At 42.9% G+C, this 14,128-nt stretch overlaps 1 protein-coding gene across 3 annotated transcripts; it reads left to right on the plus strand.

The window, feature by feature from the left end:
- The first annotated feature begins 55 nt into the window (after positions 1-55).
- Positions 56-12,550, plus strand: LOC112214987. Of its 3 annotated transcripts, XM_042318063.1 has the most exons (19): positions 56-332; positions 435-493; positions 686-749; positions 857-1,014; positions 1,187-1,251; positions 1,364-1,457; positions 1,746-2,018; positions 2,325-2,618; positions 3,262-3,513; positions 4,095-4,415; positions 6,337-6,422; positions 6,597-6,816; positions 7,104-7,265; positions 7,536-7,726; positions 7,908-8,059; positions 8,263-8,520; positions 8,915-9,068; positions 9,600-9,732; positions 12,411-12,550. In XM_042318063.1, coding segments are annotated over exons 1-19 (3,063 nt in total). In that variant the 5' UTR covers positions 56-330; the 3' UTR covers positions 12,536-12,550. The 3 variants fall into 3 exon arrangements, with proteins under 3 accessions (XP_042173997.1, XP_042173996.1, XP_042173998.1); XM_042318062.1 differs by lacking the exon at positions 56-332 and having other exon boundaries at positions 339-493; XM_042318064.1 differs by lacking the exons at positions 56-332; positions 9,600-9,732; positions 12,411-12,550 and having other exon boundaries at positions 339-493; positions 8,883-8,967.
- The last annotated feature ends 1,578 nt before the right edge of the window (positions 12,551-14,128 follow it).

Here is a 14,128-nt window from a genome sequence, read left to right on the forward strand (position 1 = left end):
CTTTATCTAACGAGATAATAGGTTCCCATGATGTGAAGCTCAGCTCATTCTTGGGTGGTCACAATATTGCTCCGTGTGACGTTTCCCCTAGATACAGATCTAGGATCAGATTCCCCTGCCCCCAATCCATATCTGTAACATTAGTTAAACATCATAATATATGATATTGTGCAAATAATTTGTGATCAAACCTGCACCAACAGTGGGCCCAATCAGATTGACCTGCACCTGTTAGTCATTATTAGTCGATGACGTCAGGTCAGTCGTTTGTTTTCGTCAACTCAATCACGCTTACCCATACCTGAGTGCAAAATAACAGCCGCAAGAAACATGTAGGCGAAACATATACTTAATTTCGTTCTTGTATTATTAATTTAATGGTGAATTAAGGTGGCCATGATTATTGATCAAGAACACCGACTTTCCTTTTGCAGGACCTGTTTCGCGTTTCCATTTATATTGTTCATTCTTGTACCTCACACGATATCTCTCGGTAAGTAGCCTGTGCGTGCTAAGTGCGTTATTGTTGTGCATGTAATTGATACTGCGTGGCTATGCTGTTTCCACATCAATTATGAGTTACACACAAACATATATTTAGGGTAATTTCCTCCCGGGACGCGGGGTTAGGTTGATTTTCATGAGTTAATTGTGACATGTAACGTTAGCTTCTTACAATCTGCAGGAAGCTGCAGTAGTTTTACTTTCTCCATATGTTGGAAAATCAGCAACAATTCCTTGTTTGGCAGGTAAATAAGTCCAGTATTTCATAAACACATAATCATGCCAAACTTCTGAACCATGCACTTGGCACTAACTTACACCTATGTGTCTTGTTCACCTTGATTCTCTACAGTTGGCCAGAAGGACATTTATGGTTGAACACCACCAAATTGAAATCCATTTGGAGTGAGGACACATTTTCATCTTTGACAGTTGCCACTACTGTGGAGCACAAATTGACACTTCATTATGGTGTCATGGTTCGGAAGTGGATATTCTCCATCTTCCCAGGTAAGTATAGGTCTTCCACACTTCCACTCATTGACTTTATTTAAGTACAAACACTGTCCTGTATCCATTGATCTAAACAAATTATGCAATATTTTAGTTCTGGGATTCTGAGATTACCATTGGTGTCCATTAGATCATGCTACAGTATAATAATTTTTTTCTTCACTTGAAGGTTCACATTCCATTGAGTTCAGAAGTATACATAAACCTGACCAACAGCCCATTAATAGCACTCTGGTGGGTAGACCTGTAATATAAGTGATGACATTCTCCTCTTATCTGGTGTCACCATAATGTCCCTTTTGAATGAAAGATTAATGTTTGTCCATTCTCATGTTATCGCTCTTAGGAAGCCCTGGAGTTGTTCTCCACCAATGAGGTGTTTGCGTGTGAAAACAGCACTCTGTACCTCTATCAGGACCCAAACTTCATCCTCATGCTCGGTAACGTTATGTCTTTGTCTTTGTTCGAGAGAGAGGGGGACCGAGGGAGCCACAAAGGGAGAGGGATAAATAAATGGAGGGAGGGAGATGGAAGGAGAGAGATGAAGGTAGGTAGATGGAAACAGATGGATCGTCAGAAAGGCAGACAGACAGACATGAGAGACTCAAAAGGGAGTGAGAGCAAAAGTGAAATCAAGATGGAGACAGAATTCAGGTGATGATCTGGGAATATTCCCACTATACCACTGGTGTGCAGGTCATAAATGTAGTCATCATCTCCTCTCCTAGGTCACACCGTGCGCTACCCCTTGAAGCTGGAGTCCAGGAGTACCTCCATGTTACTGGTGTCCTGGAAAGAGAAGATGCAGCCCCCGGCTGCCCCTGTCCCTGTCCACTCTGTGTCCCTATACCACTCTGAGATGAAGGCCTACGCTGCCCTTAGTGTGGACAGTACCCACTCCAACCACTACCGCTTCACAGCCCTGGAATCCTGCAGTTCCTATGCTGCCTGTGTGGAGGTGGCAGGCAGCCACTCGCTTACCTGTCTCTCCACTATCACAGGTACAGTTGGGGTGTATTCATTAGTGCATAATGTAGCAAAACCAATACACTAGTTCCTAGTGAATACACTCTTGGTAGCTCTAGTCATTGTCACCCTGTGTAATCACACCAATCTTTCTTAGAAGGTTCAAACTGTTATTTACAGGCCTTTTTGATGATATAAAAGAATAAAGTATAGATTTGAGGAATATAACTTATGTCCCGTCCCATGAGCTCGGTACTGATATGAGCAGCACTGTGTTGTATTGATATTTATGAAGTAATTACTTTGTTACATATTGCTGTATAATTGCTATTCATATCCAGACCCAGAAGTCCCCAGACATTTCCAGGTGACGACGTGGAACAGCAGCAGTGTCACAGTGTCCTGGGACTGTCCCGACAACCGCAAGTTCTCCTTCTTCCTTGTCACGGTCCTCTACCTCAATGGCACCAACCATGTCCTGGAGGAGAGGTCCTTCAGGCACACACTGGACACCTTTGTGTTCTCTCAATCTGACCTGCCGCCCTGTAGCAGGGTGAAGTTTGGCCTGCAGACGGTGTGCCAGGCGGGCACGGAGGCTCGCCACAGCAGAATGGTCCTCATCAAAGGAAATACTGGTAAGATCCACCTAGTTGATGCTATGCTAGGCTGAGTGTCAATAGCCTTAAGTTTCATCCCCTCGTCTCCTTCCCTTTTATATGCGCAAATCTGAGGAGGTAGGACCGGTGATCTGAGGAGGTAGGACCGGTGATCTGAGGAGGTAGGACCGGTGATCTGAGGAGGTAGGACCGGTGATCTGAGGAGGTAGGACCGGTGATCTGAGGAGGTAGGACCGGTGATCTGAGGAGGTAGGACCGGTGATCTGAGGAGGTAGGACCGGTGATCTGAGGAGGTAGGACCGGTGATCTGAGGAGGTAGGACCGGTGATCTGAGGAGGTAGGACCGGTGATCTGAGGAGGTAGGACCGGTGATCTGAGGAGGTAGGACCGGTGATCTGAGGAGGTAGGACCGGTGATCTGAGGAGGTAGGACCGGTGATCTGAGGAGGTAGGACCGGTGTTTTCACCTATTCTAACAGAGTTCTCTGATCACTGCAAATGAGGGGAAGGAGAAAAGAGGAAATCACTTCTATTGACATGCAGCCAAAGTAAACCCATAACATCTGTTCATCCAAGGCACTGTTTTTACAGTCTTGAATTGCCTTTCTCCTACTTTGCTTACGGTGAACACTTTTGGAAATGACTATTGGCCCTCTCTTTAGTACACTCAGAAATCGAGAACCTGTGGCAGACCTCCTCGGGGCCGGACTACTACACCCTGAGCTGGGTGGTGAGGAACACTTCTTCGATCTCCATGTTCAGGATCTACCACCAGGGGGTGCTCCACTACACCACCCTGCTCACCAGCCACACGGTGGCCAGCCTTCTGCCCTGCAGCAAGTACTTGGCTAGAGTAGAGGCGCTGTGTGGAGACAGCGTGGTCATGAGCTCCAAGACCGTACTCGCTCGCACAGGTAAACTGGAGCCAAACTGGGCTCATGTTGAGCAGTTTCGTGATCAATGTTTGGGCAGCTCTCATGTCTATTTTTGACTAGGTTAGAGATTAATTTAGGGGGGATTGAATGGATAAAATGAATAACGATAACCTAATCATTTAATCAGCTTGATTGGTGATTAAATAAAGTGCGATCACATGCTTTTATGTACATGCTTTTGTTCCAATCCAACACCTGATTCAACTATTCAAGTGATTGATGATTAGTTCAGTAGACAGTTTGTATGGCAGCAGTACTGGGCTGTAACACAAACCTGCCCACCCTGTAGAGACTATAGGACCAGTATTGAAGACCACTACAGTATTGCAGACCTGTATCTGCTATGTTGGGCGGGTCTTTGCTTTCTCCTCTCTCTGCTCAGGGGTGATGTTTCCCCTAGGTACAGATCTAGGATCACATTCCCTTCCCCCAATCCTATTTTATTTTTTTTGTGTGTGAATTTTTACTCCCTTTTCTCCCCAATTTTGTGGTATCCCATTGTTTTTTAGTAGCTACTATCTTGGGTCAACTGCACCCTACTCCGTTCTTTTCTCTCCTAGGACCCAGAGGTGTTTCAGAACTGCGCTACCGTCCTGAGGACTCTACAGCGCTGTGGATTGGTGGGACCAGACAGGGCGTGGCCTTTCAGTACCAGTTGTCTTATGACAATGGCTCGACCATCCAGCAAGGCCGGCTGATGGAGCCTTTGCTCCCCCTCCTGGGGCTCATTGAAGGTGCGCGCTATGCCCTGGACGTGTGGGAAGAGTGTGACGGCGAGTGGAGCGCTGACCCGGCCCTGGTGTGTTTTGATGGAGTCAACGTTTCCGTCAATTCCCTCGTGCTGCAGGTGGCGTCCACCCTGAGGCCGAATGAAGACCAAGGTTGGTGTCATCTGGGCTGTGTTCAGTAGGGCACAATGTTGTGGAATTATCATATATATACAGTACCAGTTTGGACACCTACTCATTCAAGGGTTTTTCTTTATTTTTACTATTTTTTACATTGTAGAATAATAAAGACATCAAAACTATGAAATAACACACATGGAATCATGTAGTAACCAAAAAGTGTTAAACAAAATATATTTTAGATTCTTCAATGTAGCCACCCTTTGCCTTAATGACAGCTTTGCACACTCTTTGTATTCTCTCAACAAACTTCATGAGGTAGTCACATTGGAATGCTTTTCCAACAGTCTTCATACATATGGTGAGCACTTGTTGGCTGCTTTTCCTTCACTCTGCGGTCCAACTCATCCCAAACCACCTAATTTGGGTTATGGTCAGTGATTGTCGACCCAAGTCATCTGATGCAGCACTCCACCACTCTCCTTCTTGGTCAAATAGCCCTTATGTAGGCGTTTTGGGTCATTGCCCTGTTGAAAAACAAATGATAGTCCCACTAAGCACAAACCAGATGGGAAGGTGTATCACTGCAGAATGCTGTGGTAGCCATGCTGGTTAAGTGTGCCTTGAATTCTAAATAAATAGAGTGTCACCAGCAAAGCACCATCACACCACCTACATGCTTCACCTAGTCTGCCTCTCACAAAGACACGGCGGTTGGAACCAAAAATCTTGAATTTGGACTCATCAGAACCAAGGACAGATTTGCACCAGTTTAATGTCCATTGCTCGTGTTTCTTGGCCCAAGCAAGTCTCTTCTTCTTAATGGTGTCCTTTAGTAATGGTTTCTTTGTAGCAATTCAACCATGAAGGCCTGATTCACACAGTCTCCTCTGAACAGTTGATGTCTGTTACTTGAACTCTGAAGCATTTATTTGGGATGCAATTTCTGAGGCTGGTAACTATAATGAACTTATCCTCTGCAGCAGAGAACTCTAGGTATTCCTCTCCTGTGGCGGTCCTCGTGAGAGCTAGTTTCATCATAGCACTTGAAGGTTTTTGCGACTGCACTTTAAGAAACTTTCAAAGTTCTTGGCATTTTCTGTAATGATTGACCTTCATGTCTTAAAGTAATGATGTACTGTCATTTCTCTTTGCTTATTTGAGCTGTTCTTGCCATATGGACTTGGTCTTTTACCAAATAGGGCTGTCTATACCAACCCTACATTGTCACAACACAAATGATTGGCTCAAACGCATTAAGAAATTCCACTTAAGGCACACCTGTTAATTGATATGCATTCCAGGTGACAACCTCATGAAGCTGGTTGAGAGAATGCCAAGAGTGTGTAAAGCTGTCATCAAGGCAAAGGGTGGCTACTTTGAAGAATCTAAAATATATTTTGACATGTTTAACACTTGTTTGGTTACTACATGATTCCAGGTGTGTTATTTCATAGTTTTGATGTCGTCACTATTATTCTAAAATGTAGAACATAGTAAAAAGTAAAGAATAACCCTTGAATGAGTAGGTGTCCAAACCTTTGACTGGTATTGTATAGGCATGTGCAAACGTGCCTCTGATGCGTAGAGTAAGGAAGCACGTAATCTCTATTCACGGCATTTCGATCCCGTGTTCCATGACGTTTGTCTACTGAACGTACGCCAGATGTTTATTGTTGGGTGCGTTTAGTAGAGGAAGAAATGGATGTTTATATTGTTGGGTGGGTTTAGGAGAGGTAGAAATTGATGTTGCAGGAACATATTTGCTATTCTACATGCACTTGATATGATCAGTTAAAGTGTTTTCTTTAAACAAGTGCTTTGTTAATTGTCTTCTCATGCATTTTATGCTATTACTTATGAAATTAAACTGCTTTGGCTTATACTCAGACTTTCCATGTACACAATGTTTATGGCTTTGTTTCGCTGTAGGGTTGATGTTTTGTTTTCTCAGTTCTAGCCTTTATTGTGCCTTGGTTAATGGTGTTGGACCCAAAGACTGAGCCCTGGGCTGAGCTGAAGCGCATCTATGAAAAACTAGTGAGTGTCTTTGGGCACCAAATGGAATAAAACTGACTGAAACCGAGAGGGACTACTTGGACTTGACCAGAAATGTTCATTTGAATTTTTTGTAATATGTTTAAGTTTTCTGTCATGTGGTCTTATGAACACAACCCTGGCCTCCCTCTCACTGACATTTACTCATGCCCATAGCTGGAGGAGCTTTTGAAAGAGTACCCAGTTAAGACCAGGGTGGAGTTGGTTGCATTCAAGGAGCTGGAAGGCAAATCCAAAACTAAGATTACCTTTCAAGGCTTTGATGCTTCCATAACCGACGTAGACTTACCGCTACCACCTGGCGAGCAGCTGGACCATATCCAGTCCCTCCAGCCGCCCAATATCACAGTCAAGGACGGGATCATCTACTGGGATGGTAAGAGAACCACCAACAGCATCGCATGGAGTATTGTCAGATTTCTTTTAACATTTCATGTCTTTTAAACTTTTAAACCAAATGTGGGGTTTGTATGTTGCTTGGCACACTATCACTGAAATAATGGAACCTCTGTGCATTACACAGAATGCTGCTGCTGTTTTTTTATGGTCCATGGTAAAGTCAGCTTTCCCTCTCCCAATTCTAACCTTAACCATTAGTGGGGGAAATGAGAAACTGACCCAAAAGCAGCGCCTAGGGGTAACTTTACCCTCCCTTTTGGACAGACCCAGATGAGTGTGCAACGCCTGACCTGAACAGGTGTGACGCCAACTCTTTGTGCGTCAACACTCTGAACTCCTATACCTGTGTGTGTCAACATGGCTTCTATGACGTCGGGCCCGCCTTCGTTCCCCCTCCTACCCCTGCCTCACATCCTGTCTGTTATGGTCAGTTAGCTTCTTGTTATCGTGCAATATGTCTGGTGTACCTTTTTTTTTGTATTCAATACTACACCACCCCTGTTTACTGATGGGTCATGTTCAATAGGGCACACAACGGAAAATGTTTTGTTTTAAATGTGTTGCAATGGAAAACAAGCATTTTTATTGAAGTTCAGGCAGTCCCTCCTTGTTTCAGTCTGGTTTCTTCCGTTCTGTGCCTAATGAATACGACGCTGAATCCTTTTGGGGGTAAAGAAAGTTAATTAATTCCAACAGAAAAAGGGATGTTCACCCAGTGCCTGACGAGATCGATGGCCGGAGGTATTGCCAAAGCCTTCCTGATTGGCTACTTTGGTGGCGATGTGACGGTTGTCTTGAATGAAGGCCGTTGTACCATGGAGGAGAGCAAGACGCTCTACCACTTCCACGTGTTGCGCAAACCCTCGCAGTGTGGAACGATACGGCTGGTGAGTGACCATGCATTCAGATATGCAAAGGGATTATAATGGAATCTATACAACCGGTCACACTGGATACCTGCCAAGCACTACTGTAATGTAATTATGCCATTGTGCACAGCACTGCGGATGAAATGGGATTGTATGTTTGTGTGAATGTGTGTGTGTTTACATGCTTGTGTGTGTCCAGGTGAACAGAACACACATCGAGTTCCGGAACACTCTGACAGTGACCTTGAGCAGAGAGCGGACCATCACACGAAGAGATCTCAAGGTTATCTGGAAGTGCATCTACCCCCGGAACTATGTCCGCAACAACCAGATAAACGTAGATCTGGAGTGGTAAGAAAAGATCAATCAGAGTAATTCTGGGGCCAGGAGATGTTTCTGATTATGTGACCTACAAGGAAAAACTGGTCCTGTAGCCTGGCAAGGCTTGCAAATGGAGGGAATATTACCGGTACCTTTTTGAAATGTACAAGTAATCTTTTGATTCATACAATGGATCAGAATCATAAAACTGTGTTTTGACCTACCCCCTCCAGGATCACCTCCCACTCTGTGGTGGAGTACAACTCCTCCCATCAGCTGGGGCTGGCCATGACCATGTACAGCGACAACTCCTTCTCCTACGGCTACAGAGACTCCATCGCCCTCCACCTCAGCGATGTACTCTTCTTCGAGGTGGCCCTCCTGACAAACAACACGTTCGCCTCGGAGGTCCTGCTAGAAGTAATTTCCTGCTGGGCCACAGAGAGCCCGGATCCACAGGACGAAACCAAGGGCTTCTTTCTCCTAGATGGGTGGGTTACTGTCCTGGGTCATATTCATTTGTGCACACAAAAAACAAGAGTTTGTTATTGGAGAAGTTCAGGTAGCCTCGCCTGTTTTAGTCAATTTTCTTCTGTTTGATTTCTAGTGAATATGACCCTGGTGTGAAATATGGTTTTCTAAACTCTGGGCTGCGTTCAATCGAGCAATATAAAATGTCATGTAGAGGCATTATGTGATGGGGGGGGATAGGTTATTAGAGTATAGGGTTCTTTTGTTGAGGTATAAAATATGATTTGTTTTTGGACAAGATGGTACCTCTGTTTTCAAATATTATCTTCTGTTTCAAACCTACTGGGCATGACCCTGGATTTTCAAGACTTAAAAAAAGCAGTTTGGGATCATTCCCTATTCTCTTGTCCTCAGCTGCCCTGTTGACAGCACCTTTCATTGGCTCTCTGTGAACGGTGTGTCACAGAGGAGCAGATTTTCCATTCACATGTTCACTATGCCCAAGGAGTTACCCATCTACATGCACTGCCTGGCCCGGATATGCAGTCACGATGAGGACTGTACTACGGTAAATTTCTAACAAGTTCAAGTCTATTTGCCATTATAAATATATTGAAAATCTTAGTAGATAAAGTTGTTAAATTTAAAAATGGTAAGAATGATTAGGACATGTATTAGACCTTACAAATAAGTTATAGAGCAGTCATTTTAATTGAAAGTAAGTCTAAGAAGTGGTAGATCTTTCTATATGAGCTATTTCTATGCTTTCCATTCATAAGTTTAGTTTTTGTGTCTCTGGAAGCTGGTGTTCAAAAAAAGGCTGAAATAATTTTGGTTGTGTAAAATCTATTTCACAGCGGTTGAGATGGTATAATGATTCTTACACTAACTTGTTTCGTCACAAACAGAAATTAAGCCAACTATTAGCATTTTAGCAACCAGGAAATGGTGGCGATTTCTGCATAGTGCATCTTTTTAAGCTGATTTTCACCTTTGCTCAACAAACATCTGTATTGATCGGACAAACAGTTATGCACATTTATTAGTAATGACTTGGTCATTATTTTTTTTAAACCTATTTTCCTATGATTCTCTGTAGAACTGTACCACCAAGAGACTTTCAAAGAGATCAACAGCTAGATGGGATCCATACATCAATGTAGCTGTGGTCGTGTCTGCAGGACCACTGATGGTCACCCCCGAGGCGGCACCAGGGACCAAACTCTCCAACTGTGAGTTGCTGTGATGTGAAACGTTTTGAGCGTTGCCGATATCGTTTTAATCTATACATTTATTTCTGAAACGTCTGTAACATTCTTGAACAGGCCTGTGGTACCTGGGGATGCTCCAAATGATGTCTTGGATACTAATTCAGTTTGTAACAGTGATATGTGAATGCTTCCATACAGCCATTACACCTTAACTCGTGTAAAGCACCAGCAGCAATTTTTCAACAAACTGTTACATGGCGATACTTCCATAATTGGAACTTACCGGTGTCTTCTCAACTGCCGTTGTGGAGCGTTGGAACTTACCGGTGTCTTCTCAACTGCCGTTGTGGAGCGTTGGAACTTACCGGTGTCTTCTCAACTGCCGTTGTGGAGCGTTGGAACTTACCGGTGTCTTCTCAACTGCCGTTGTGGAGCGTTGGAACTTACCGGTGTCTTCTCAACTGCCGTTGTGGAGCGTTGGAACTTACCGGTGTCTTCTCAACTGCCGTTGTGGAGCGTTGGAACTTACCGGTGTCTTCTCAACTGCCGTTGTGGAGCGTTGAACTTACCGGTGTCTTCTCAACTGCCGTTGTGGAGCGTTGGAACTTACCGGTGTCTTCTCAACTGCCGTTGTGGAGCGTTGGAACTTACCGGTGTCTTCTCAACTGCCGTTGTGGAGCGTTGGAACTTAGAAAATGCTCCGTTTTATAAAATGAAATACATTGTCATAGAGGTGATCTTAACAATGTGTACTCCACCATATTGTCTGTTTTCGATCTTCCAGATCGATCGAGACACTTAGGTGTCCACGTTAAAGTGTTTCATGTCATGACCGCAACTCAGAAATCAAGCTTCAATTTATTTTCATTTTTTCCCACATTTATTTAACCAGGTAGGCCAGTTGAGAACAAGTTCTCATTTACAACTGCGACCTGGCCAAGATAAAGCAAAGCAGTGCGACACAAACAACAACAGTGTTTATTCCATGTGTAAAACGTACAGTCAATAACACAATAGAAAGTCTATATACAGTGTGTGCAAATGGCGTAAGGAGGTAAGGCAATAAATAGGCCATAGTAGTGAAGTAATTACAATTTAGCGGAGTGATAGATGTGCAGATGATGATGTGCAAGTAGAAATACTGGTGTGCAAAAAAAAGTAAAAACAATATGGGGGTAAGGTAGGTAGTTGGATGGGCTATTTACAGATGGTCTGTGTACAGCTGCAGCGATTGGTAAGCTGCTCGGATAGCTGATGCTTAAAGTTAGTGAGGGAGACATGTCTCCAACTTCAGCGATATTTGCAGTTCGTTCCAGTCATTGGCAGCAGAGAACTAGAAGGAAATGTGGCCAAAGGAGGTGTTGGCTTTCGGCATGACCAGTAAGATATACCTGCTGGAGCGCGTGCTACGGGTGACTGTTATGGTGACCAGTGCGCTGAGAAGGTGGAGCTTTACCTAGCAAAGACTTATAGATGACCTGGAGCCAGTGGGTCAAGTGACGAATATGTAGCGAGGGCCAGTGGTGGGTAGTATATGGGGCTTTGATGATGAAACGGATGGCACTGTGATAGACTGCATCCAGTTTGCTGAGTAGAGTGTTGGAGGCCATTTTGTAAATAACATCGCTTTGACACTCGCCTGTCCCAATCAATGAGAGATGACTAAGATGGTGTATAATTGTTGGGTGGTTCCAGGAAATGTGTCCCCTTTGGGTGTTTTAACTTGTTTTTCTTTCACCTGATTTTAACATTCTGTCATAACGAACACATGTTCAACATAATACTTGTTTTTTTCCCCCATCAAGGTTAAATAATAGGCACTGACTATAGTAATTTTAAGTGCCAATTAAAGTGACAGGGTTGACGATTTCATCTTAAATCAGCCCTAAATCCTCATGTGACGGGGGATGGAAGTTTGTTGTATGCAATGGACAATTGAATGCAAGCGTTACAAAAAAAAGTAACTTAAAACATTTCTAGCCTGTATATGGCTAACGGGGTTATTAACATGTTATGCTCAACCTGCTCAGTATTCCACCAGAAAGAGTAGAACCAGCTTTTACATTATGATTTGACTAAGATGTGTCTTTTGAAAAAATGATTTAAAATGGATTAGGATTGGGTTCATCATATTAAAATGTGAGTTCAGTTCAGGTAACAGGTTTGACCTTAAAATGAGGGACAAGTTTTTTTCTTAATGTATCTCTAATCGCACAAAATAAATAACTCTTCAGAAATGACTTTGTCAAAGCAGCAAAAATATCTAGGGCTTTACAATGATGGTGAAAACTTGGGAAAATGTTGGTCCTAAGTCGGGTAAAAGTATTATTAGAAATCAGATTTAATTACATTTTCCAAGTGGTCAATATTAATGGGAACTTCGTCTTTTAAAATCAAATATTGGTGGACAATTTCTACTTAAAATATCAGAGATGCTAAAGGTATCCTGTTCTATTACTTCATGAAGCAAAAATGTTATTTGATTACGGAGCATTTACTAAATTCCAATGTTTCACCTGCAACTAGAGATGGGAGTTGAGAAGACCCGGAAAGTTCAAGGTCAAAATGTATCAACATTTTAAAGGTTATTAAAAAATTGCTGCCTTAGGCTAGCTTAAAGCGTGACGGCTGTATGGAAGCATACACAATCACCCTTACAGAGTGCAGCTATAATTCAATATGTGTCTGTTTCCTTGCAGGGGATGAGGCTTTGACAATGATCTACGTCGTGGGAGGAACCATGGGTGTCTTGATGTTGACGATGCTTGGTGTGAGCGCAACAAAGGCTATAATGAATTATTATGAGGGAGTAAGGCCTCAATAAAAACATGGAACCACATCTCTTTTTCCTTTTTTGTCCTGAGTATTATCAGGGATTCATTCAATATGTTTTGTACAGATGTCTTCACTAAGTAAATATTGCCAAAATGAACGATTAACATTAAATGCCACCAGTAGGTGTACGGTGGCTACTAATGCTATTGGTGGGAGGCTACCTCAGTCGACAAATTGTGACGGGCACACCCAAACCACTTGCCAATATATTAAATGACTAAACTACACTGAACCAAAATATAAATGCAATATGTAAAGTGTTGGTCCCATGTTTCATGAGGAGAAATAAAAAAATCACAGATTGTCCATATACACACAGCTTATTTCTCTCAAATGCTGTGTACAAATTTGTATGTCCCTGTTAGTGAGCATTTCTCCATTGCCAAGATAATACATCCACCTGAATGGTGTGTGTGGTTGTGGACAAAGTACCTAATTGTCAAACTTGAGTAAAAGTAGAGAGCTTTTTTATAGAAAATGACTCAAGTGAAAGTCACCCAGTGAAATACTAATTGAGAAAGTATTTGCTTTTAAATATACTTAAGTATCAAAAGTAGATGTAATTGCAAAAATGTACAAGTATAAATAATTAAAATTCCTTAACCAAATGGCACAATTTAAAAAAAAAAAATGGATAGCCAGAGAGGCACACTGCAACACTCAGACATCAAATCAAACTGTCACATGCACTGAATACAAGTGTAGACCTTACCGGGCTTGGAAGTATTTCTCTGTAATGAGGCCTGTGTGTGGAAAAACTCATGATTGGCTGGGCCTATGCCCTCCAAGGCCCACCCATGGCTGCACCTAGCATTCTAGCTATTCCCATATACTTCTAGGCATGCACAATGCATTGACATCTATGGTAGCAGCTAACATGCTAGCTATTCCCATAGACTTCCAGGCAATGTGCTAACGCTAGTCACAATTAATAGCCAAAATCTTGCACAAAGACACTTAAGATGGCGGCGTATAAATTGTTGCAAATGTAACAGTATGACTTTAGACCGCCCCTCGCCCATACCAGGGACCCTCTACACACATCGACAACAGTCACCCACGAGGCATCGTTACCCATCGCTCCACAAAAGCCGCGGAACCACTACTTCAAGGTCTCAAGTGACGTCACGATTGAAACGCTATTTAGCGCGCACCACCGCTGACTAGCTAGCCGTTTCACATCCGTTACACAAAACTGTATTTAATAATGGAGTATTTTCGATAGGTATTTCAATGCAACTAGCTATAGGAGTTCTGAAGACACCAGTGACTTCCGAAATGAGAACGAAGAAGGTAGAGTCAGGTTGGTCGAAAATCTGCTGATTATGGCTAAACAGCAGCTAATTAGCCAACGAAGCGAAGTTACCACCTGAACATGAATTTTTATTTATTTCACCATTATTTTCATTATTTAACCAGGTAGGCAAGTTGAGAACAAGTTCTCATTTACAATTGCAACCTGGCCAAGATAAAGCAAAGCAGTTCGACACATACAACGACACAGAGTTACACATGGAGTAAAACAAACATACAGTCTATATACGATGTGAGCAAATGAGGTGAGATAAGGGAGGTAAAGGCA

Source organism: Oncorhynchus tshawytscha, unplaced genomic scaffold, assembly GCF_018296145.1.
Source record: "Oncorhynchus tshawytscha isolate Ot180627B unplaced genomic scaffold, Otsh_v2.0 Un_scaffold_10343_pilon_pilon, whole genome shotgun sequence".
NCBI classification, from domain to species: domain Eukaryota; kingdom Metazoa; phylum Chordata; class Actinopteri; order Salmoniformes; family Salmonidae; genus Oncorhynchus; species Oncorhynchus tshawytscha.

Coding starts and splice junctions, on each gene's coding strand:
- LOC112214987 (XM_042318062.1), top strand. CDS start 397: ATGATTATTGATCAAGAACACCGACTTTCCTTTTGCAGGACCTGTTTC. Junction 494..685: donor ACCTCACACGATATCTCTCG/GTAAGTAGCCTG, acceptor TACAATCTGCAG/GAAGCTGCAGTAGTTTTACT. Junction 1,458..1,745: donor AAACTTCATCCTCATGCTCG/GTAACGTTATGT, acceptor CTCCTCTCCTAG/GTCACACCGTGCGCTACCCC.